This window comes from Phaenicophaeus curvirostris, chromosome 25 (assembly GCF_032191515.1).
Source record: "Phaenicophaeus curvirostris isolate KB17595 chromosome 25, BPBGC_Pcur_1.0, whole genome shotgun sequence".
Taxonomy (NCBI): domain Eukaryota; kingdom Metazoa; phylum Chordata; class Aves; order Cuculiformes; family Cuculidae; genus Phaenicophaeus; species Phaenicophaeus curvirostris.
In genome coordinates, this window is record NC_091416.1 from 216,268 (window position 1) to 240,376 (window position 24,109).

Here is a 24,109-nt window from a genome sequence, read left to right on the forward strand (position 1 = left end):
GGTCTGGTCAGTTTGCTGTGGGCTCAGTGTAAAAAAAGGCAGGAAATCAAGAAAACATTGTCCTTTTTTTACTCCTGATGCCAGATCTATCTCACTGCCTTGCCTCTAATATCTGGCACACAGAATCACTAAATCCTTTAGGTAGGAAAAGACCTTTAATATCATCAACTCCAACTGTAGATCTCATGCTGCCAAGGCCACCAAAAGATATACAAGGTCTGACACAAAAAAACCCAAAACCCAAAAAAACCCCACACCCCAAGGCTGTATCTGTAACTCTTTATATTTAACAAATTAAGAAAAACAGCTCTCACCACTTCAGAACAAGTCCCTTCTGAGCTGACCCACAGCTGCACACGATACTGCCAATGTTCAAAGCAATCCAGAGGGCATTTCCTAAAGGCTGTTGCATATCTCCATCATTGTTGCTTTCACATCTTCTACCAACAAAAAAAGGGCTCCTTTGAGCACCAACTGGATCTTTGGGAAGATGGAGCCAGGCCTGGTGAACAGGGCAGGTGCTGGAGCACAAGGATGTTGTTATCATCAGCTAAAAACTTCACTGACAAAGAATTGTGAACTGACCAAGGGTAAGAAAATGTCTCTGTTTGAACCCGTGTCCACTCACACTGTTAGTGCTGGGAACGCATACAGGGGAGGTCAATGCTTTTAAGTCACTTGGAAACAAATGCAATACTTTGCTGACTTTGTTGAGACACTGATAGCCTAATCAGCTTATTACAGTTCCTAAGCATGGATAATCCACATCACAGCAAGCATTTTTATAGCACTAAGCTTTCTTTCCATATCATCATAATCAAAGCTGCAACCTTCGTAAGGACAGATGAAACTGCTGCACCTGCTGTCACGAATTCTTGCTCTCTGCTAGAATCAATGCTCTCTGATTGGATGAGAGGTTCAAAAAAACAGAGGTCTTCGTTATTAGCATAAAATCTAAAGAGACAGAGAATAACAGTATTTGTCATCACATTTGAGTCACCCTGAATAGATCTTAACCTTCTGACATGACACACAATTCGAACAACAGCATTATACAAGCATTGCTGAAAAAAAAGTACTTTCTAACGTTTGAGAAGCCACAGAAATGGACTTTCCATATGGAATTAACGGTCAGCAAACTGTTTCTATTTTGCAAAAGCTTTTCCATACACTTAGCCCTGTTCTTAAAGTAATTTTCTAAAGATCCTTTATGTTGCTGACTTACCAGCGGCCAAACTCTGCCTGGAACGTGAGGGAAACAGGACAAAGCCAGCAAAGCTAACAGCTTCTCCGACACAGATTTACTAGAGCATATATTGAAGCTGACTTGGAAAGAGAAAAGTGCTGGCATAACCAAAAAAAAGAGTTGCTCCTTGCCCAGAAATTGCTTATGCAACACAAAGCTAATGCTGACAGACCCTCTCTCTCACTCTCTGAAATGTGATTTCTTTGGAAATGGCAGCAGACGTGTTATTTTTCTTCCAGCCAAACTATACAAAGTCTGCAAGTATCAGGAACGTACCCACATCTTCTATAAAGCCTAAAACTTTCATCTTTTTTTTATCCAATAAATAGAGCTGCTGACAGCACTGGTGTTTGTCCAATAACAGACTCCAAAGACTTCAAATGCTGTGCTTTTACATCAGTGCTTGGACTGCTTTTGCAGGGGAAGAAAGCCTTAAACATTATAAACCTGTAATTTCTTTGAATACAAATAAGGAGTTCAGCTAGAAAAAGAGGGCAGAGGACTAGAAGGGGAGGTTAAGTTTATAAAGTTCTACTGCAGCGCCAGCACAATGCAGGCAGCAAAGGAGGAATGGCTTTAAAAGAAATAATGGGAAAATAAAAAATGAAATAAATAAGGAAGAGGAGCAGATTTTCCTCTTTGTAGTCAAAACATATTTGCTGATCAATTTAAGGCTATCTTCTGGCACATTTTTGAAGACATGAAACTTGGAAGGCACGCGCAGCTCTAAAGCAAAGCTTCAGAACGCCGCTGTGCTTTCTTTTTTTTGCTTCTGGACTACCTCAGATGCTAAAGAAACTCCCATGATAAATTATTGCATTCCTCAAGACCACTGCATCATGCAGCAGGGCTGCTTGTAAACCGGTCAGCATCTTGGAAGGCTCAACACTACCCAGCTGCGCCCCAGCACTGGAGGATTTTGAGGTAGATTTAAATGTTACATCCAAACAACTAAATCGGCTTAACTGTTTATAGAAAACAGACTTCTGGAATGCTGGGCTGGGCCTCTGGCAAAACACTTGTGGCCATAAGCAAGGCAGATGATAACTATTCTTCACCAACACAACACAGTGCTGCATTGGGCTCTTTCCTGTGTGGGGCTTTGTTATGCAGGGGTTTTACGCTGCTGGAACAGGCCATGCTGGGCAGGGTTGTTCTTCACTTGTGGGTCTGCTTCATGGTAATTCTTGCTGGTGCTTTGCTTTGGTCTGTTACAATGAATGCGGAAAGGATCCCTGAATGAAATGGTTTCCTCTTCTTTTAGGCACATTCTTTGAAGCAGAGCTTTTAAAAAGGAATGCACAAATTCCTAAATCACTTGACAAAGCAGTTCTACATGTTGGTAGCTTTCCCGGTGCTAAGCTATTGCATTGAGAGCAAAAGAAGCCCCTGTGCAAACAGACCTGAGCCCTGCACAGCATCTTCCTGGCAGCTCACACCTCCCACAGCAGATGATGTGACACGGTCAGTCCTGCCCGGGGAGCTCTACAGCATGAACAGAATGATATACACAGTTCCCAGCAGCTGCGCAGCCCTGCTGTGTCTGGCTCTGAATGAAAGCAGCCCCCAGTACGTAAGCAATAACATCACAGCAGGCACATGGACAGACAGACTAGCACCTCTCGGAACCCTGATTAAATCTGAACCTTTGCATAGCTCGGACTTCAGCTCATCTCTACATCCCGCACAAGGGGGCTCCAGGAAAGCTGGGGAAGGGGTCTTGATCAGGGAGGGCAGGGACGGGATGAGGGGAAATGGTTTTCAGCTGAAAGAGAAGAGATTGAAATGAGATCTTCGGAAGAAATGCTTTCTTGTGAGGGTGGGGAGGCCCTGGCCCAGGTTGCCCAGAGCAGTGGTGGCTGCCCCATCCCTGGAGGGGTTCAAGGCCAGGTTGGATGGGGCTTGGAGCCCCTGATCCAGTGGGAGGTGTCCCTGCCCATGGCAGGGGGTAGAACCAAATGGGCTTTAAGGTCCCTTCCAACCCAAACTATTCCATGATTCTATGAAATAACGCTGAAACTCTTTTCCTATCAAACTTTCCAATGAAGCAATTCCTAGGCAACAACGTTGAGTTTATGAATGACAAGAGTTCATAGTGTGGAAACACAGAGAACCTTCTCCTTTAACATCAAAAACAAAGGAAAACATTTTTTTTCTCTAAGAGTTGCCTGAGGACAGGTGTGTGAAAGGCCTGGGAACAAGTGCTATGGAGGAAATGAACCCTGTTCAGCCAGTCAACAACATGAAAGCACCTATTACCAAGCACCAAACTACTAAGTCTGCAAGGAGAACTTTGCAAAGAGGTTCCTCTGCCTGTTAACATGTCTAAGAAGCAAAACCGGTAAAAGCTGTACAAGCTGTTGTGTCCACCACTAAAAAGCACCCACCAACCATCACTTTGTTCATTCACACTGGCAATGCCAGCACACCCAGCAATGCCCAATACAACTAAAGATTTGCATGCAAAGAGAGAAAACAAATTCTTCATATAATTAAATAGTCTTTATTTTATAAAACATAATACAAAGTACCTACACCATTCACTGGTGGATCATTAGTTGCTATTACACAGTAATTCAAATGTAAGTTACCATTTCATGCTAGTTCTGCAGTTTCCTTTTCCAGTTTGCTCTAGCCACTATAGACTAGCCAGAGGACAGGTCCCAGCACATGCTCCAATAGCTTAAAAGTGATCCTGCTTCTTCCTGGGTTTGAAATTCTATGCTGGACCTCACTAGACAGACTACAAGGCCTTGCTCTGAGACATCATTGCTAGCTCTAGCTCATAAAGCCATTCCTAATTGCTTTTTGGTTTTCTGGTGCCCTTTTTTAACTTCTAATTTTTAACTTCTAAAGCCTCAACATTGATCACAGCATGCTACTTCTTCCAGCCAATTTTCCCCCAGTTCAAAGAAGAGGACTACTCAGCCACCAATTGCAGTACCTTTCCAAACATCTTCACACAAGGTGTTTCATAGATACCTGCAGTCACTGAAATCGTTACGGGCAGGTATGGGCTGTACAGCCTCCACAGAAGGACAGGGACCATGCATGAAGCTGCACACCAAACCTCACCAGAGTCCAACTCAGAGTCCAAATCATCAGGAGTGCTCAGGAAATGCCTCTTGGTGGGCGAGTCAACAGCAGCACCAAACAGGCTGTTTTCACCTACGCTTCTTCAGGACTTGCTGCTAAAAGCCCTTATTCCCTGGTCAGGCTGGCTGCTGAAATGCCTCTGGCTCCACATTTACTGCAATACTTACTAGGGAAAACCCACCAGACATCCTTTCTTCAACTAGGGATTCCACCTGAACAAGAAGCAGCAGGACCGACCTTTACACACTTGTCTAGCTTTTGACTCCTACCTGTAGCACCACAGCAGAACACCTTGGACTCCTGCACTTGTGAGGCAAACCAAATGCAGGGAAGTGCCATGTTCGGGTGACAAAGCAGTGATGACGGGGTCATAGTGAGAAGTGCTTCACTCCAAGCAACGGCATTTTGCTTTTAGACAGCACAGGTTGACACAGACCACCAAGCATTAATCAAAGGTGGCTTAGTGTTAACAAATGAAAACACCCCACGAGGTAGGTAATACTGTATCCACTTAATAAAGTGGGTAAGCTGAGGCAAAAAGGCTCCTTGACATGCTTGACAGCAGCAGCAGAGCTGGGAAAGAACCAGCAAGCCCCAAATAGCCCTTGTCATCTGCCTTCAAGGCTAAATAGTCAAATCTCTGTGCAGTGCTAAATAAGTCAAGTGTCCTTTTAAGGACCAGCTCACTCACCAGTTGGCTCCCCTAAGCTGAAGGGCTCTGGGCTCTCCAGGTCTTCAGCTGCAACAGGCAAGGCTCACAGCAGAGCTGGCACCTGAGATGCGCTGGAGGCTTGGTGCTGAGGCTCAGAAGAAATCATCATCATAATGACAGCAATAACAAAGGAACAGTGCTTGAGAACACACTGAGATAAACACCAGAAAGTGCCAGCTGGAGGACAGCTTTTCCCTGCTGACGGGACCAGATAAGTAACGTTGAGTTTTTCTCCTGGTCAGGTTCACGCTTTTTTGCTCAAAAAGGACAGATTCTGTGCATCTCACGTCTTTAATTAAGCCATAAAATAAGCCTCTTCTACCCTACAAATGCTCACTCATATAAAGTGGCCCTTACCCAACTAGCGATACAGGAGTGAACTCGAAGGGTCGAGGTATCGATTCAGATGAAGGAAAGCCAAGGTTTGGTCTCTGTCTTGAGAAGGGTAGAGGACAGATCTGAAGCTGGGTAGCTCTTCCACCTTAGCCACCAAGTTGAAGATGCACGTTGGCCACTCTTCAACCAGAAATCCTATCTGTATCTGAGGAAACACTCATGTTGAAACTGGTATCTACGGTCCTGAAGAAAAACAATTAATGCTGGTTTCAAGTGGTTTTCAACCTTTTTTCTGTTGCCTATAACACCCCACTCTCCCTGAACACTGTGGCAGACTCTGGGTTCAGCAGCACTGATCTGAATCTGGGATGACACTTCCAAGGGCAACAGAAATACACAGCATTCACTACAAATTGTGTTCTGGCCCCTTTTCCCTTTAGATTGCCAAAACCGGCAAGTACAGATTGTTTGCACTTTGCTGCAGTAAAACGCTCTGCATTTACTGCTCTTAATTCTTAAGTTACTTAGAGCTTACAGCTTGGGAAGGTATTTGACAACTGCAAGACATGCTGTTGGGTCTTAGGTTGACTCCACTCTATGCCTGCATTTAAGCCGGTAGGAACAGCAGAGGGAATATTTGTCATCCTGCAAGCAAACCAGCGCTTGGTCCATCAGCAAGAAACCCATTTACTGGCATGTCCTGTTAGGGCTTCTCACGAAGTGCTAGTCACTCAAGGAGCTAAAAGCAGTATTTGGGTGGAGTTTTAACAGTCAGGGATGAAGAAGAGGGGAAAGTCAGAAGAGTGTTTTGCATCAAGGGCTGCATCTTAGGGTGCATTCACAGAGCACCTGGTCCTGCAAGGCGCCAGCACTGTTAGAGCTTCTGGACACTACTGAAAAATAAGTCATCAATATATTATTTAATAAGTTATTAAAAAGAATTAGAAAGGGTAGGAAACAACAACCTACTTAAAATACTGCTAGAGTCACACCCTAGCTCAACCACCAAAATAGTTTCTCCCATAGGAAACATAGGGACAATGAACAAAGTGCAGGTAACCATTGTTCTTTATGTATATAGCACCTCTCAAGTAAAGGTCTGAAAGTGCATAACACGGATGGATCAAATTCATCGCCCCCAGTTCACAGATGGGGAAATGAGGCACAGAATTAGAGCTACGTGACTTGCCCCAGATCACGTAACAGGTTGGTGGAAGAGCCAGGAATCCCAACACTGACAAAACACCAGGACATGCTTCTTCCTAACAGTATGAAGTCACTCTAGCTGTCTAGACTGTACAGGACACTGAACATGAAGATCTAGTGTTATTTTCTCTTCTCTTCTGAGAGTCTACCCATGCTGAAAGAGTTAAGTACCAACATCACTATCTACACCTGCACTGTTGGACTCGTTAGGTTTAGTCAGTAAAATCAGCCCTCCTTTCACTGATATAATTTAGCACACGTTTACATACGCACCAAGCCAGCCTCTGCCAGGCCAAACACTGCAGATCCAATGATCCATGGCATAGCTCCATGGATTACAGTGGAGTTATGCCAGGGATAAATTCAGCTCCAGAATTGCTAACGTGTTGGCTTCTCTCCTGACAGTGGCATCTCAGGCATGATCCCCTCCTTGCCCGACTGTGGACTCGAGGAAGTCTTTACTCAGAATCCAGTCAGTGGTTTTTCATATGCCCATTAGTTTTCAAATAGAACTCATCATTCCTTTGACTCCTCCAAGCGTAGTATTTCTTCATGCTTTTCCTCCTAGCAAAGCGACAGATGCTGACCATGAAAACCCAGGAGACAGCGTACATGATGACACCACCCAGCTTAATGTACCACCTGGGTTTGGGAGAAGTAAGCTCACAGTACATTAGCCAGGCCCCGACTCCAATCCGCACCCCGGTGAAGAGGGCCACAAAGAAGAAATCCACCACATCGCCTGTGAAACTGTGGTAGCACCCCATCTCCTTCAGGAACCAGCGGGCCTGCAGCAGCGGGTTAGTGATCTCACTACCAAAGATGACCGCATTGACCTCCACAGCTGACTCCCCGAGTGCCAGTGATGCTGTGATGCCCAAAATGCTCACCAGATGGTGGGCCAGCATCAGGACACCCTCTGTCTGGAAGTACACACACCAACAAAGATCAAAGAGGAAGTAGCCCAAGCTAAGGCACAGCCCATGTACCTGAAGAGTTGTGTTTGGTGATCCTGAAACATAAAGACATCAGTTTTAAAGCATGAAGGGAAAAAGCAGGCAAGATCAAGACAAGGAAGGGGCATTCACCTTCAGCACTGGCAGGCTGTATCAGTTTGTACTGATCACAGCTCAGCTGGAGAAGTCAGACAAGTCACAATACTATGGTTGTTAGCCTAACACCTGCATGCATGTAATAGCCAGGTGTGATCATCACACATTCTGCCAGATCACAGCTGAGGAGGGACATTGTACTGGCAAAATACGGTATGAGTTTCTCTTTCTCTCTAGTACTTCCCATCACAAAGCAGCTCAGACATCGTAACAATCATCATTCTCCACGTAGGCTGGATATTCAGGTGGTTGGAGAAACTCACTTTATGCCATCATCCACTGGAGGACCTGGGACCACAACTTACCTGGGTGACTCAAAGGCCAGGGACCATCGATAAAGCCAATGTAAGCAGAGAGACAGGTAGCAAGGATGCCGTGGGTCAGTGTGACCAGCCTGCAGCTCCATTCATAATTCCGGTGTCTGTAGCGATGGCAGAACCAAGTGTAGAGAGAGAGCCAGGCAAGCAGGCTGCAGGCTACCCGCAGGAGCAGGGGGAACAGCATTCTGTCACAGGAATGGAAGGACAAAATGGATCAGAAGGTCTTGCCTTTGGCAGCGTTAGCACAACCAAGTGCTGCATTAATAGAATCAATAAGGTTAGAAAAGACCTCTAAGTTCAAACAGGCCAACATCATTGGGCACTCAGGGAAGAGCATCAAAAGAAGTTGAGTCACGTTCTGGGATACATGAGTTTCCAGTTGTATAATGCCAAAAGCACTACTGGTCCTGCTGGTGCCTGCTGACCAGGGCGCTGGGTTCCCACCTGGGGCTGGGGAGCACCAAAGGATCACACCTGACAGAGTCAGGCTTGAAACGCCCAACCTTCCGGTTTGGCCTGTTGCAAGTATCACCAGGAATGACTTCAGAGGCTGCGTAAACAAAACCATTACAGGATAATGGGTCTCAGGAACATGAGGAGGTGAAAAAAAGATGTGATTAACTGCTCTGACCAGGCATTTCCATTGACAGCACTGGTACTCAAGGTCCGGATGCACTCAGAGTCAGGACAGATAAGGCAGGAAGAATGTTGATGTGACAAAAAGGATTGACCAGCTGGAAAAGGCTGGTATAAGGAAGAGGAAGGACGTCTTAAACATTTTGAGGTGTTTTCCACATCTGTGAATAAGAGATTTCTCCATCCCCTGGAAAGAAAGCAGGGGGCTATCTTCCAATGGTACACCAAAGCTCAATATTTGTCATCAGCATATACAATATAAATGAAGCCTGACACAAAGAAAAAAAAACACCCAAGACCCTGCCTGTAACTCTTTATATTAAAGAAATTAAGCAAAACAACTCCGATCACTTGACAAGTTCCCTTCCAAGCTGACCCACAGCCACATGCACTGCTGCTGGTGTCCAAAGCAATTCCACAGGGCATATCCTGGAAGGCCGTTAAGGATTTCCACCAGTTTTGCTTTCACATCATCTACCAGCAAAAAAAAATGGGTTCCTTTGAGTACCGATTGTATCTCTGGGAGACAGGTCTGGCAAACAGGGTGTTCAAGCACAGGGATGTTGCTACGAGCTAAACACTGCTCCACAGACAAAGCACTGAGGGCTGGCGTGGTGCCTGGATATGAACTTGCTGTTCACTTTTGCACACCAACGCTTTCTGACTGATGGTATGAAAAGGTCTCTGTTTGAACCCATGTCCACACGTACTTAGTGAAGCAATCAAATCGAGCCCTGTCTCACTGTGGCAGCTCAGAATATGCTCTATACCCATCTCTCTATCTCTCTCCTCCCACTGACAGTTCCAAGCCTACAGGGCCAGTCTCATTTGTTTTGTGCCAGACCTCATATTGTGCCCATGAATTATGCTGGTCCCCACAAACTGGAACGGGCAATATCCTTTAGAAACAGCAGTAATTATATTATAATTTGTGCCAATGGTAGCAATGGGGTCATGAACAGATGCAGGCTAAAATCCTACACCAGAACAGCCCTGCTTTCTATGAAACAGCTTAAAAAAACCAGCCAGGCTCCTCCAGCAAAGCACCGTTATCTCCTGTCTGCCTTTATTGTACAAATGAGAAAATGGAGGTGCTCAGAGAGACAAAATAACATGCCCAAAACCACAGGCACCACCTGCCCAGCCAACCTAAGCCTTCCAGCAGCCTTCCTGGCCAGGATGCCCCCTTCCCATCCAGGATAACCCCTTTCCCGACACCTCCAGGATGCCTCCTTCCTTCCACTTTCCCGGGATGCTCTCTTCTCCCCATCTCCTTCCCGGGATGCTGCCTTTCCCAGCCCCCTCCAGGATGCCCCCTTCCCACCCTGGGAGGCTCTGTTCTCCCCACCTTCGCCGGGATGCCCCCTTCCCACCTCCTACCTCGGGATGCTGTCTTTCCCAGCTCCCGCCAGGATGCACCCTTCTTCCCCCGGCCCCGAATGCCTCCTCCCTTTCTACCCTGGGATGATCCCTTCTCCCCCCCAACCCCTGGAATGCCGGCATCGTACGCTGGGATGCTCCCTTCTCCCCTATCTCCTTCCTGGGATGCTGTCTTTCCCACCCCGCCCCTCTCCCCAGGATGGCACATCCCTTCCCACCCCGGGATGCTCCCTTTTTCCCTCCTCATGCCCAGGATGCCCCCTTCCCTTCCTTACCCCCCTCCCGGGATGCTCCTTTCTGCCCCCCTGCCCGCAAGCCCGGACCTCCCCGAGCTCCTCTCCACCCGCTGCCGCTTTGCGGTTCCCTGCATCCCCCTTCCCCACCTGCAGGCACGCGGATGCTGGGGCCGGCCCGGCTCCTCCGCCGCCCGGGAAGAGAAGCCGGGAAGAGGAAGCGGTGGCAGCGACCGAGGGGCACCTGCTGGCGGGGAGGAGGGACGACAGCATCCCTCCTGCACCGAGGAGCTCCGAGCTGCAGGGATGCAGGATGCTCTGCAGGGAGGAACTCCTTCCTGCTCACAGAACGAGAGGCAGGTGGTGTTCTGCATCCCTCCTGCACCTGGGGACCTCCGGGCTGCTCCGACCCGCAGGAATGAACTCGGTTTTTGCTCACAGAACGAGAGGCAGGTGCTGTTCCCCATCCCTCCTGCACCTAGGCACTCAAAGGTGCTCTGACCGCAGGAATGCAGGATGCTCTAGAAGGGAGGACCCCTGTTCCCACTCACAGAACGAGAAGCAGCTGCTGTTCTGCATCCCTCCTGCACCCAGGAGGTTCAACCCGCAGGAATGTGGGATGCTCTGGCGGTAACTCCTTCCTGTTCACATAACAAGCGGCAGGGGATGTTTTCCATCCCTCCTGCACCTGAGGACTTCCTCTCTGCTCCAACCTGTAGGGATGAACTCAGTTCCTGCTCACAGAGTGAAAGGCAGGTTCTGTGCCGCATCCCTCCTGCACCCAGGGACCTCCAGGGCTGCTCCAACTCACAGGGATGAACTCTGTTCCTGCTTATAGAGCAAGAGGCATCCCCTCAGGACCTAGGGAGCTCAGGGACTGCTCCAACTCACAGAGATGCAGGATGCTCTGGCTGGGAAGAACTTCCTGTGAGCAGGAAAGAGTTCTCTGTTCAGGAACAGAGTTTGTGGTTCCTCTGGACTTGCTCTAGCAGATCCATGTCCTTCCTGTGCTGAGGACTCCAGAGCTGAACACAGGACTCCAGATAAGGTCTCATGAGAGAGAGACCATAGCTCCGCAGGCACATCTCCCACTCCCATAAGTGCGTTAGTATAGAGGCACTTAAGTTGGGCCCCAAAGAAACCATCTGACTGGCAGGAGAGCCTTTCTGTTTCTCTTTCACACCCAGGCAGTGCCCAGTGTGAAACAACTCTTCTACAGCACTTGCTAAACTGCGTCCATGCAGTGCCAGCTCTGAAGCAGCAGCATCCCTCACAGCATGCAGAATCCCAACACCGCGCAGAGCACGCACCTCCAGGAGGAGAGCATACAGCCCTGCCCAAACCTTCTCATCCACTGATGAGGCAGCAGTTAAAGCCCAGCTATTTCTTCTCCCTCCAAGCATCCAGTGCTAAACCACATCTTTTTTCTCTCGTCCCTTCACCTACAGCCACAGAGCAGCAAGATCCAGAGCTTACATAGAACACCTAAAGTAGTTGACAAAAAAAATTCATCATGCTTACTCCTTTCCTAAGTTGCAATCAAAACAATCTCAGACTCACAGAAATAGGGTCCTGGGTGGTTTTTTTCCCTTCTCTATTGGTACAAGATGCTCATTCTTCACCTATTTTAGCAGGATATCCTCACTAGCATTAATAGCGCCTTTGCTCCTCTGACAAATCCTAGGTCTCGTTTTGCATCCCTCTCCCTTTACTAGACCAGACATCAAGCCACCTTTTAACAGCCTCAAAAACAACTGGGATGGAGCTGTTCAAATATTTAGAATCATAGAATTATTAAGGTTGGAAAATACCTCTATGATCAAGCGTAACACCACCCTACTAAACCATGTCTCCAAACGACACATCTACACAGTTTTTTTTAACCCCTTCAGGGATGGGGACTCCACCACTGCCCTGGGAAGCGTCTGCCAGTGTTTCACCACTCTCTCAGTAAAGAAATTTTCCCTAACACCCAATCTAAACCTCCCCTGGTGCAACTTGAGGCCATTTCCTCTCATTCTATCATTTGTTCCTTTGGAGAAGAGACCAGCACCCACCTCGCTCCAACCTCCTTTCAGGGAGCTGCAGAGAGCGATAAGGTCTCCCTTCAGCCTCCTCTTCTCCAGACTAAACAGTCCCTGGTCCCCAAGAACAGCGTTGACAGACAGAAAGCCAGAGAGCTAACGTTGACTCCTAGAACAGAAACTGAGCTGCAAGGAAGAACAATGATGATGGTGATCACAGAAGAACCCTCTGAAAGTCCTAACAAGGCAAGGATTCTTTAATGCCTGAGGTAGAATATAGAGAAGGAATTGTGTTAGTTTTTTTTTGTTCCAGATCATACAATGAGCAAAATTTGCACCTAGGGAGACACAAGGTAGCAAGTTAAATCGTCTCTGGGTGGATCATACTGGAAGTCAGGTGCAGCTCACACTTTCTTGTTTGCTTTGTGCAGAGTCAGCCATTTAAACGGTCCAGCTGAGTGGCACTGGCTCAGTTTACCTGCAGATGAACAGCATTCAGCAGCTGCAGACAGGAACCTCTGCCAACAGTTGTTTGCATGCTGCCACCTATTTCAGTACCCAGCTCCACCCTCCCTCAGTGGTGCCTCCTTTCTCCTCATCTTCACTTTGTACCTATTCTAACAAGAGCTACAACACTGAAAGGTCACAGATCATATAATCTCGCCAATACTGAGAAACTTCTTGTCCAAAACCGAACTACAGATACAGCAGAACTGGAAATACACAGGACTCCAATAGCTTTCCACAGTGATAGGCCAAGATTTATGCTCATTTTTTGCAACTGTAAAAGCCCACAAGGGTATTTGCCAGATAAAAATCAGGCACCTCTATTAAATATTGCCTCCTTCGGAATGTTAGCAAATAAAAAAATCCAATAGGACAATGAGGGAAGAGCCAGATGCTTTTCTAGCATTGCATTAGATCGTTTCATAATGGAAGGATCCTTAAATGAGACTTGGTAAATGGCCATCTGAGGGCACTCCATTCAAATCCCACAGGATGACTACCATCAGTTCTGGTTTGCATGCGAGCAAGCTGGGTGCACTGCATTACTGTCCCTCAGCTGAAAGAAGAGAGCTTTCTCATTGGAGAGTGAGCCTAGGTCCACCTCCACTCCAGAAAGAAGAGTAGCCCAGCAGTAGCAGGTTCTCAGCTGGAAACAGCCACACAGCAGTAGTTTAGGATATCTCCTAACACCAAAGGTGTTCTCATGCATTCAATTGCTTCTCCAAAGCCAGTGTCAACAAACCACCTTGCAACCCAAGCCTCCTGAACTGGTCATTCCTAGGATGAAATGCAGCAGCAGAGAGGTGCTGCAGACAAGGAAGAGGCAACCTGGGATGTGCCACGACCAGAATTTCACAGTTACCCTGTGACCTTGTGTCCATCAAGAGCAAATATCTCAGTTTAATGGCCCGTTCTTCTTCAATATTGCCTGTGACTCATTGTTGACTCCAGCTTCACACCTCAAGCCTGAGCTCCAGAGCACATGGCTCTGTCAGTGCTTGTTCCCCACTAGCACACTCCTTCCTGAAGTGAAAACCAGAGCTTTGCCAGGGACTACCAGCCTTAGACTACCCTCAAGCTGGTCTTCCTCAGCATTAACTTCAGTTGCCTCCTTAAGACCCAGAACGAAAGAACATTACAGCAATTGTTTCTTTATTTAAGATAACATAACTTTATTAGAAGTCCCATCACTCATTGGAGTATTTGGAAGAGCATAGGCTCTAGCAAGGCTTCCTACCTCACAAGGCCAGCCCCCCAGAGCCACACTGGCTCTTTTTTTTCCTAAACATATTAGCTTGCTTGGATTCACAGCTGCAACACATGCAGAAGGCACGTCAAAAGTTAGGTTATTTCATGTAACTTTTAATCTCTCCAGCCACCTTATTCTCACCCCCTGCCAAGTCAGATATCTGCCCCAAACACAGCCAGAGTTAGCGAGATAAGAGGCACAGAGGAGCTACCAAGGCTGCATCCCCACTATTCCCACTGCTCTCCTTCACCACTGCAGCAGGGGTGACACCTCGCTTGAGCAAAAGCCATGCAAGCTGTCTCAGGAGCTCTTAGGTTCCGTAAAGAAAAGCCTCTTAGCAAGGTCTTTGAAAGCAGGAAGGAAAGGCAACCAGCCTCGCTAAGCCTGAGGGCAAACACAAGGCCATTTGTTTCTCAGCTGTTAGCAATGCTTTTATGGGAGAGTAAATCTGAACCACAGCCTTAAACAGAGGGAAATTCACATTAAACCCCAGGGGAAATGTCAGAGAGGTAAAGAAAATAAGAGAACTAGTACATACTCCAAGACCTGCTGATATGGAACAAACGTTGCACTGAGATCCACATAAACATTACTGTCACTCCTGAAAACAAGTCACTTTTTAGACTCATTAGCCACTCATTCAGCTCCAGTGGCTTGGAAACAAGCCAACCCCAGAACAGAAAGAGAAACCAGACAGGGCTGCTCTTTACTATCTCTTGCCCACAAAACACCTGACGTTTTTTTAAGGCAATCCAGGGCCAGGTGAACGCTCGCTCATGGAGTTCATTGGCACAATCCTCATGCTTGACGCATGTTTGCCAGGGAGTTTGCAAGGGTCTGAGTCAATACCAGTGAGGTCACATTGCTCCAAGATCAGGATCTGCTTGAATGCAAGTATTAAAAAAAAGAAATGTATCAGTAAAAACAATGAGGTAAAATGGTGCCTCACCTCAAATACCATGGCTTCACACGCTCAAAGGACAACTCTGCTATAACCCTGCATCTTGTTCAAAGGCTTTTATCCAAGCATATTGTCCAGCTCCAGGATTAAAAGAGAGGGAGGCTCAGTAAATCTTTGCTAGGTCACACCCTGGTCTCACTGACAGGAAGATGGGATTTTTCAGATTTGACTTTCTGGCTCTACATCGTGAATCAATTCTCCTTCCAAAATGCTTACAGAACATGCAGACTGTTCCATTACTGGCTGAAGATGGAATAGGTCTGGCATTGCCGTCCTCCTTGAGACTCTACCAGTGTTGGAGAAACAGGGGAACTGGGGTTCAGCAGATACGCCAGCTTCTTCAGGTTTCCACTCAAACCCCTCCCCTGTCAGCTTTCCTGTGTTCCTAGTGCTGATCCATCTCCTCCATGGTTACAGACCCACTGCCAGTGCCAGAAAGTCAATTCCACATCACTTGTAGGAGTTCTTTGCACAGGAATAGCTTCAGTAGCCAGGACCCTAGCCCAAGGGATGGTCATCCACAACCGGTTAATGAGCTGCCAAGTGCCCATTAGTTTTCACGGGTGCATTTGTACTCCTCAGGCTCGTCAAGGAATGATATTTTTTCAACATTTTCCTCCTGATGAAGTGACAGATTTCAACCATGAACCCCAAAGAAACCATGTACATGGCCAGGCCTCCAGCTTTGAGGAGCCAGATGGGGTCAGGGGATGTCACCATCGCATACAAGATCAAAGCTCCTCCCCCGATTCTCAGCACCAGGAAGAGGAATACAAAGAAGAAATCCACCACCTCTCCTAGGAAAGTGTGGTAATGTCCCATTTCCCGTAGAAACCATCGGGTCTGCAGCAGTGGGTTGGTGATCTCACTAACAAATACAATAGCATTGACTTCCGTAGCAGACTTCCCAAGCCCAAGCACCATAATCATGCCACAGATGCTCAACGTATGGTGGAACAGCATCAGGTCCCCCTCTGTCTGGAAGTAGAGGCACCAGCCCAGGTCAAAGATAAAGTAACCCAAGGTCAAGGACAGCACATGGGTCTGAAGAGGTGTGTTTGGTGAACCTGAAACAAAAGATGTACATAAGCCTAAGGTCTTAAATAAGACATTCTTCCAATATGGAGCAATGCAGCTCGTGAGTACGGCTCTTTCCTCCTCAGTTTCCTACATTATCTTATGGACCAAGGGCCATGCTGGAAGCTTGGATGCCTGGTTCTGCTCTCCCTTCAAATTTCAGCCTGCCCAGAAGACCCAGGCAGACCATCCTATCTCCTGCCACGGTGCTTTTTGTCTCCACCCTTTTAGAAAGCAGGTGGAAAGGCTGACCCCCATCAACAGAACTAGTTGAGATTTAATGACAGAAAATGTCAAATAAAACCTAATGCCCAAATGCCAAGAGTTATTTACACCCTGAGAGTCGCGAACAGCACTTCATCTACTCTCAATGCATTGTCCCACCTAATGCTGCAATAAACTCCAGCTGCCAGCCTGAAAGCTTTCAATATATACATGGATTAAACAAACAAACAAAATATTAAAAGTAAGAAGTGGCAAGGGCTGAAGAATAATCATGGAATCACAGAATCATAGAGTAGTTTGAGTTGGAAGGGACCTTAAAGCCCATCCAGTTCCAAGCCCCCTGCCATAGGCAGGGACACCTCCCACTGGATCAGGTTTTTTAAGACCCCATCCAACCTGGCCTTGAAATGAAAGAAGCAAGGGAGTTCAACGAATTCTGCCCCAAACCCATACACGTGGGAGAAGAGACAGTAGAAGCAAACAGACCCCACTCCACCTGTAAGAGAACCAGAGGTTTCCACCCTGCATGACAAGCACATGTGTCAGGGTAAGACTCCAAACCTACCTGCATGGGTCAGAGGCCAGGGGCCATCCAAGAGGGCAACGTAACCAGAGAAGCAGGTGACAACCACCCCATGCAACAGGGTGACCAAGCGGCAGCTCCACTCATAGGATCGGTGCTGGTTCCAGTAGCGGAAGCAGGTGTACAGGCACAGCCAGATAAGAAGGCTGCAGGTCACCTCGAGAACGATGGAAACCATCCTGCTGAAGACAGAGTGAGGATGATGTGAGTACAGCCTCCCTGTCAGCAAAGTGTGTCTGTGTGGGGTGTCATCCAGACCATCTGCTTCCCTATCCACCCCATCCCTGGAAAACCCAGAGAGGGAAAACACACACAAACCCCAAAACAACCAACCAAACACCAAACACCAACACACATGAGCAAAACAAACCAAACAACCCCATCAAAACATGCCCTGCGAGCACAGTGCTCTTGCTATTGCCCTACAAGCCTCTCCTCATTGCCAAGGTCCTAATGTACTTGGGGAAAACCAAGACCACAGCAACCTGAAAGCCAAAGAGGCTCAGCCCTCTGCAATTGCCCCTCATCCCGCTCGGGGACCAGGGCATTCTGGGAGGGAAAAGCCTGGACACTCTCGGGTTGACCCCCGCATGGGGGGAGCTGGGACATCCCCAAGGTGAGGATGCCAGAAAGGAGGAGGGAGCCAGACCCCTCCGGGCTGGGGGATGCCAGAAAGGGAAGGGGGAGCAGGGACATCCTGAAGGAGGGGGATGCTGAGAGAGAGAATGGGGAGCCGGGACACCCCTAAAGGAAGGAGATGCCAGGATGGTGGGGGGAGGGTTGGTGGGTGGAGCTGGGACACCGTGGAAGGGGCGGATGCTGGGACTTGGTGGGGACCCGAATGGGACAGGGGGAGCTGGAACTCCACCACGGACAGGGGGAGGATGCCGGGATGGCGATGCTGGTACGGAGAGCGGGGAACCTGGTCATCCCCGAAGGAGGAGATGCTGGGACGGGAAAGAGGAGCTGGGACACCCCGTTTGAGGGGGTGAAGAAAGGGAAGACGGGGAGGGGGAGCCGGGACACCCCCGAAAGAGGGGATGCCGGTATAGGAAGGAGGAGCCAGAATGGGACAGACGAAGCCGGGACACCCCCTGGATGGGGGATGCTGAAACGGGATGCGGGGAACCGGGGCGCCCCTGAAGGAAGGGGATGCGGGGACGGAGCAGGGGAGGAGCTACCACCCCCTCCATCCCCCTCGCGTGGTAAGCCGGGTGTGCATGCACAGGCGGCGCCCCAGCAGCCTCAACACCCTCCCTCCCCCGCTCCTTACCCCGGCTCGTCGTCGCCGCCTCCTCCTCTCCGCACCCGGGACCTGTCGCCCGGGAAAGGAGGCGGTGCCTTCACACGCCGAGAGGCTTTTATCTTCCTTTCCCCTCCCCTCCCCGCCCCAAGCCGGGGCAGTTCTGGCCGGGAAAGGTCTTTCCCGTCTCCTCCCCTCCCCAGCTCCTCCTGCATCCCGGAGGATGGAGTGTCGCCTCCCCATCGCCGTTTGCTTTGACCCGCTCGACCATCCTGGAGGGGAAGAAGGACTGCGTGTCCCGGGGTAGGGAGACAGTGCAGGGAAGGGGAAACCGAGCAGGAAAAAGAAGGGCAGGGGCTTGGAACGTGTCAGCCGGGCTGGTACCTCCATCCAGCTTAGCCCCAGAAGGTCCCCAAGCTTTAATTTGCCTGAACATCTTTCTTCCCGGTGAAGAATAAAGCTGGATCAGGCAAAAGGGGAGGTGCTTTTGTCTTTTTGTTTTAAAAAGCCGTCCTGGAGTGCTCTTTCAAGGTTTTTTTACCTGTTTTTGAATGCAGAGACTGGGAGGGTAGGGCTTATGGCACCCAGCTTTGTATCGCACTGTGCTGTCTGCCAGGAGGGGAGTCTGAGAGACAAGAGTTTGGGACTGCTTGGGTCCGGAGCTGGGGAATGGAGATGTGACACACAACACGCACAACTGGATGAGCAAACGAGGTGCTGAACCAGGGCTGGGCAGAGGCAGCAGTGAGTAACCAGGCATGGGCTGTGCTTCCTCCAAGCCCTTACTATGCACTCAGTGCCGGTACTACGTAATTTCTATTTATTCAACTTGCTTTATAAACTATCAAAGGAGATAATGTGTGCCAAACAAGCCAGACCTTCCCTCCAGCCAAAGAGCTCCATGCTGGGAGTGAAACCAATCACTCAGAGAACCCTTATCTATGGCCACTCAACTCTGCTGCGTGCGCTGCACTCTGTCAGATGTTTCTCTGTATTCTGAAACACTGGTAACACATTCAAATATGCTTTTAGTTAGATTGTAGGCTATAGGTTGCTCTTATACTTGAGCTAAAAATTCCTGATTTTCTCTTCTTTGCCAGCATTTTGGTTGGATGGGGCTTGGAGCCCCTGATCCAGTGGGAGGTGTCCCTGCCCATGGCAGGGGTGGGACTGGATGATCTTTAAGGTCCCTTCCAACCCAAATCATCCTATGATTCTATGGTTTTGGCTCTGCTCTGAAGCAAGCCCAGAGGCTGTGTGGGCAGGGACACCTCAGCACAGGGAACAGGGGGCCCATTGCCACTCAGGCTTGAGTCTCTGCTGGCTCAAGCTGCTGGGTCCATAAAAGCAAGCCTGAATTACAGTTCAGCCACTGAAGGCATTGGATATGAGCATTAGGATCTATTCTTATTCTACATGGAAGGTAAGTCCCAAGGCTGCGGGCATCACAAACAATGAGGACACTTGTTGGGATCATTTGGACATTTAGAAGTGCTCAAGGACTCCCTTCAGGCCACAGGGATAATAGGGAAGGGCAAGGAACAGAGTGCTGTTCTCCCAGCTTGCACTAGCTCTCCTCACAGGTGGAAAGCAGAGGAAGAAAGAAAGGGGAGCAATCAATAAAAGAAATTAAATACCAACAGCAAATTGTTAATTTTCCAGCCCTTCTCAGTCTTGCTTGAACTCAAGCACTGCTAAACATCATGGATGTATCAGGTACCCCACCTCTACCTGGCCTGCATGCTCACTTAGAGCTCTGGAGTTGCTACTGGAAAAGTCATTAATAGAAGTACAAATCCTATACACACTCCAGTGTCTGCCAACAGAGAGGAAAATCAGGAGCGTTTGTCCATTTTATATTCTGAGAATGCCAGTTCAGTTGTCTCTGGCTGAGAAGAGCAGGAACCAGAGAGAGAGGTCTGCCTACAGACCGACCATAACTGCCATAGGCCTACTGTGTCCTTGATTTAAGATTGGACCTGAGTAGGACCTGGCTCACTTCTCCAGAGAGCTAGTAAATGACCAGACCACAGATAAAACCAAAAGATGAACAGGGTTGCACCCCTTCTACTCACAGGCTATAGGGATGGGACCCACAGAGGTGGTTTTAGGCAGGGACTCAGCCGAACCTGGCTCTTTGCTTCCTTCTGCAGTTCTCGTCACTGATGCTGGAGTCCTAACGGTGGAGGAGCAGAGGAGCTTTTCTCCTCAAGAGCAGGGACAGGGAGCACGGAGGCTGTCCAGGCACAAGGGCCACTTTGGTAGCAGCTCAGGTCATTCAGGAACTTCAGTGAGTTCTTATAGCAGCTGTGAGGCACATCTGCTCATGAGCAACCATTCCCCGTGTTGTTTATCTATGGCTATGGGAGGTGACTCTTAGTCTTGGAAAGCTGGAATTTCCTGCTCTATATTTTTAATCCCTTAGATCCTTCCTGTGAGACTGGAAGTATTTGTAGAAGACGGGAATAAAGACTTTTCCTTTCCAACTGTAGCTTTTTGAGAACCCACCCCCCAGAGTGTTTGATTTCCTATTCAGGACCAACTAATCAATAAACCAGAGGGACCTGTTTTTGTGTTTATAAACTTTTCTGTGGAGATCAGCTCTCAGGATGTGTTTGCACAACACCTGGCACATCTTGGCTTTGATCTCAGCTGCAATGCTAATGTGGAGATACCGTTATTCAGCATTTAAGACATTTAGAATTCTTATCCCAGCTTTCAAAAATTATATTCTAAAACTTATGCAGTGCTGCTTCTGCAGGAGCAAATTACTTAGAAGAATTTCTGACAATTAAATGGAATAGTCCTAGTCAGGTAAGAGCTGATTTTGATCTTGGTGTATCCTCTCTATACTATAAGAATCACATAATCATTTAGGTTGGAAAAGGCCTCTAAGACCATTAAGTCATTGAATCACAGGTTGGCTTAGGTTGGAGGAGACTTCAAAGCCCATTCAGTTCCAGACCCCTGCCATGGGCAGGGACACCTCCCACTGGATCAGGTTGCTCAAAGCCCCATCCAACCTGGCCTGATCCCTTCCAACCCAAACCATTCCATGGTTCCATAATTCTATGTGTGAGTGCACTCGTTTCTGGAGATCTTCTCAGTATTAGTGCTGGGCAGTGATCGTGCTGGCTTTTCCAGCAGGACAGAGCCTACATCAGAGGGGAGCTGAGTGCTCATTGATCTGTGTCTGCAGAGCTTGCCTGAGCTCATTTTGAGAGCCCAGCATTCCAAGCAATCCCATGGCAGGGTGGAGTTTACACAGGGAGGATGTGCTGGCATCATTCATCCCTGCACTGACCCAGCAAGCAACTAGCCGAGCTTAAACGCAGTCATTGTAGCACGGTTGTTTTAAATACTGCTGCAGCGTCATTCCCTGAGCTGGAGGGAATTTGGTTTGTCCTGAAGAATCCTGTGATTAAAGCACATAATTGAATCACAGAATTACCTGAGTTGGAAGGGACCCACAAGGATCATGGAGTCCAATTCCTATATAATGCCATCGTGTTCAATTCCTGTCACTAGCTTAGAACACAGCTTGGACACATAAGTCCTTAAGGAACCTCAAGGAATCTGCCAAGAAAACCCACCTGCAGAACTAATAGGGTACCAATGCTGTCACAGCTCAGCTTTAGAACGATTCTATTCCAATAATCCATTTCACATCTCTAAATATAGTTGGAAAGCAATGTGGAACAAGTCTCGAAATCAACCCTTCAAGCATGTAAGGAAGTTTAATTAATGGCAGAACAAAGGGCTGCAATTATCAGGAGTGTTCAATTAATACCTCTCAGCCATGTTTCTTGCTTTCCCAACATAAAATGTTTTTAAATCACAACAGATTTTGTTGAAAAAAAAGAAGCTTCATTTAATTTGAATGTTTCCATCGAAAAACAGATATGATGGTAGTATTTCAGTTAGAGGTAAAGGAATAGTGGGGAGGAATCCAGGAAAACACAGTTTCGCCCTTTTTTGTGTTAGAACATTTTGAAAAAACTTATTTCAGTATTTTTTTAAAAGTAGTATTTTTCTTAATTTCCATTTCTCAAGAAGTGTTACCATATCTTTTGCAGTCCTCTCTCATTATTATCTATGTCGTCTTCTATAACAAATCCTCACTCAAAGCAACAAACTCTGTTCTATGTACAATGTGCATACAAGGCTCAATACTTTGTGTGAAGGTAGCTGATAAACTTTTAAGGTCAGACTCCCTATAGCAATGATTCTTCACACATGATTGGATGAGGAGGATAAGAAACAACAAATCCAATATTTTCTTTTTTCCCAGAAGTGACCAAAGGTAATTTTAACTTTTAAAAAAAAGCTCACATTTACCTAAAAAAAAAAAAAGCCATCAGAAAAAAAAAAAGACTACTACTCAAAAATGTGTATTTACAACCTGTGAACCAGATATTAATTTACTGCATTAATTACTTGTACCCATAGACAACTTGACCAAGAATTTGTCTTACTCAAATCTACTTTTAACACAATTAAATATCTACGTCTTTTCAAGTGGAGAGTTGCAAAGTAACAACAACATCCCTTGTGAAAGGCTGTGAAAGATGAAGTTTCCTGCACTTTGGCATCTTGTGAAATTAAGAAACGCTTGCACACACAAACCTCGAGGTTCACACCTGAGCAAAACAACTCGTCCTCCTGGGAAGAGAAGAGCACGCTGCAGAGAAGAGGCCAGCTACATCACATACAAGTCGGGACAGACCAGAACACATGCACACCTCTACTGCGGAGAGGCTGGATTCGTTTGATATTGGATAAAAACCAAAGAAGGAATACAAGAAAGAAGGAAAGGTCAAGCCTAATCCCATCAAATCAACACAAACTGGTGGTGCGATCAATGGAGTCAGAGGTTCACCCAAGATTTTTGAACAGTGACATCCTCCAGCAGGGCAGCTGTGAGCAATAACAAGACCTGGACACGAATTTTGCAAAAGACAACAATTTTTTTTTTTAAAGGGAAAAAAAATAAGAAGGTTCTAAAATACTTAATTAAAAAAAAAAGAAAGAAAAAAGGAAAAAAAAAAAGCACCTTTAGAAACAGAGCAAAATGGCTCAAAGCGAAGCGAGTTTGGTAGTGGGTAAAGCACAGTGCCATAGACCTTGGTCTACTGAAAACCAAGGCTCACATCTCGACATCGTGGTGAAATGAACTGGGTAACCTCGGCTCAGTTTGGGGGTTTGTGGCATGTGCGTGACAGTAACAGCACGATAGACCCTTCTCGTGGGAAGCTCTGGAGCAAGTTGAGGGGGGGCGGGAAGAGGGTCCTGACACAGAAATCCTTCCAGATTAGGGATTGCCAGGCAATCCAGCGTGAATGCAGAGATTTGCAAGCAGAGGGCAGTGTTTCATGCTAATAGTGCTAAGCAAGGGCTGGTTCTTGCAGTGAACGCCTGGAAGAGGGTTAAAATGTCACTGTTGGCATGGAGAATCCTTGGGGGAGGTCAGCTGCAGTTTGAGTCCCTGGAGAGTTCTGCTGCTATGGGTTCCCTTAAACAAGACCTTCACTTGGCAGTGTTTTGAAGGAACTGGAACACCAGATGTTGCCCCAAGCATTGTTCCTAGAGAAGCTGGTCCATAGCTGGAAGTCAGAGCTCCTTTTTACAAATGATGGAGGAGTCATCTCAGTGGAGGTAGGTCGGTTGATTCCATCGATACCAAGATCTATTTGCAACACAGGGAATAATTGCCATGTTGTTAACAGTTCCCCCTTGAAACAAAAATCCTTATTATAAAGTTTGTAATGTTAATTCAACTTGGCAGCTGGCAAATGAGCCTTTGCTCCTATGGGAAGCTCATAGCAACCCCCTGGTCTTTCTAAGCAACGCCTTCCACTGTGCTTGTGATTTCACACCCTACCTGGCTGTTGGGCTTCCTCTGTGTAAGAAGAGATTTGATTCACGGCACAGGATGATCCATGACTCAGACAGCCCAGCAGCTA

At 47.5% G+C, this 24,109-nt stretch overlaps 3 protein-coding genes across 7 annotated transcripts in view; all 3 read right to left on the minus strand.

Moving 5' to 3' along the window:
• Positions 1-10,519, minus strand: part of LOC138730807 (TLC domain-containing protein 5-like) — a 67,774-nt gene extending 57,255 nt beyond the window's left edge. The window contains exons 1-3 of one of the 2 annotated variants that reach the window (XR_011339096.1): positions 10,438-10,519; positions 8,014-8,213; positions 6,451-7,608 (exon numbers count right to left, since the gene is read on the minus strand). Coding sequence is in view for 1 of the 2 variants with exons in the window: in XM_069876297.1 (XP_069732398.1) it covers positions 7,070-7,608; positions 8,014-8,212 (738 nt within the window). In the remaining variant the exon portion in view is untranslated. Of the gene's footprint in view, positions 1-3,760; positions 7,609-8,013; positions 8,214-10,437 lie in introns of those variants that run through there. The other variant, XM_069876297.1, reaches the window with a different exon arrangement.
• A 3,479-nt stretch (positions 10,520-13,998) lies between these two features.
• On the minus strand, positions 13,999-20,439 carry LOC138730819 (TLC domain-containing protein 5-like). 4 transcript variants are annotated; one of them, XM_069876330.1, is made up of 3 exons: positions 20,222-20,439; positions 16,886-17,085; positions 13,999-16,085 (listed from the first exon to the last, which is right to left on the minus strand). In XM_069876330.1, exons 2-3 carry the CDS (start codon positions 17,079-17,081, stop codon positions 15,547-15,549), a joined length of 735 nt encoding a protein of 244 aa, XP_069732431.1. In that variant the 5' UTR covers positions 17,082-17,085; positions 20,222-20,439; the 3' UTR covers positions 13,999-15,546. The 4 variants fall into 4 exon arrangements, with proteins under 4 accessions (XP_069732431.1, XP_069732429.1, XP_069732430.1 ...); XM_069876328.1 differs by having other exon boundaries at positions 16,886-17,082; positions 20,222-20,438; XM_069876329.1 differs by lacking the exon at positions 20,222-20,439 and adding an exon at positions 18,177-18,223 and having other exon boundaries at positions 16,886-17,082.
• Positions 20,440-22,071: 1,632 nt separating this feature from the next.
• Positions 22,072-24,109, minus strand: part of POU2F3 (POU class 2 homeobox 3) — a 45,770-nt gene continuing 43,732 nt past the window's right edge. Inside the window, exon 14 of the mRNA XM_069876288.1 lies at positions 22,072-23,832. Coding sequence (XP_069732389.1) covers positions 23,793-23,832 — 40 coding nt within the window. The 3' untranslated portion in view covers positions 22,072-23,792. The remainder of the gene's footprint in view (positions 23,833-24,109) is intronic.

Coding starts and splice junctions, on each gene's coding strand:
- LOC138730819 (XM_069876330.1), bottom strand. CDS start 17,081: ATGGTTTCCATCGTTCTCGAGGTGACCTGCAGCCTTCTTATCTGGCTG. Junction 16,086..16,885: donor CTGGCCTCTGACCCATGCAG/GTAGGTTTGGAG, acceptor CTTTTGTTTCAG/GTTCACCAAACACACCTCTT.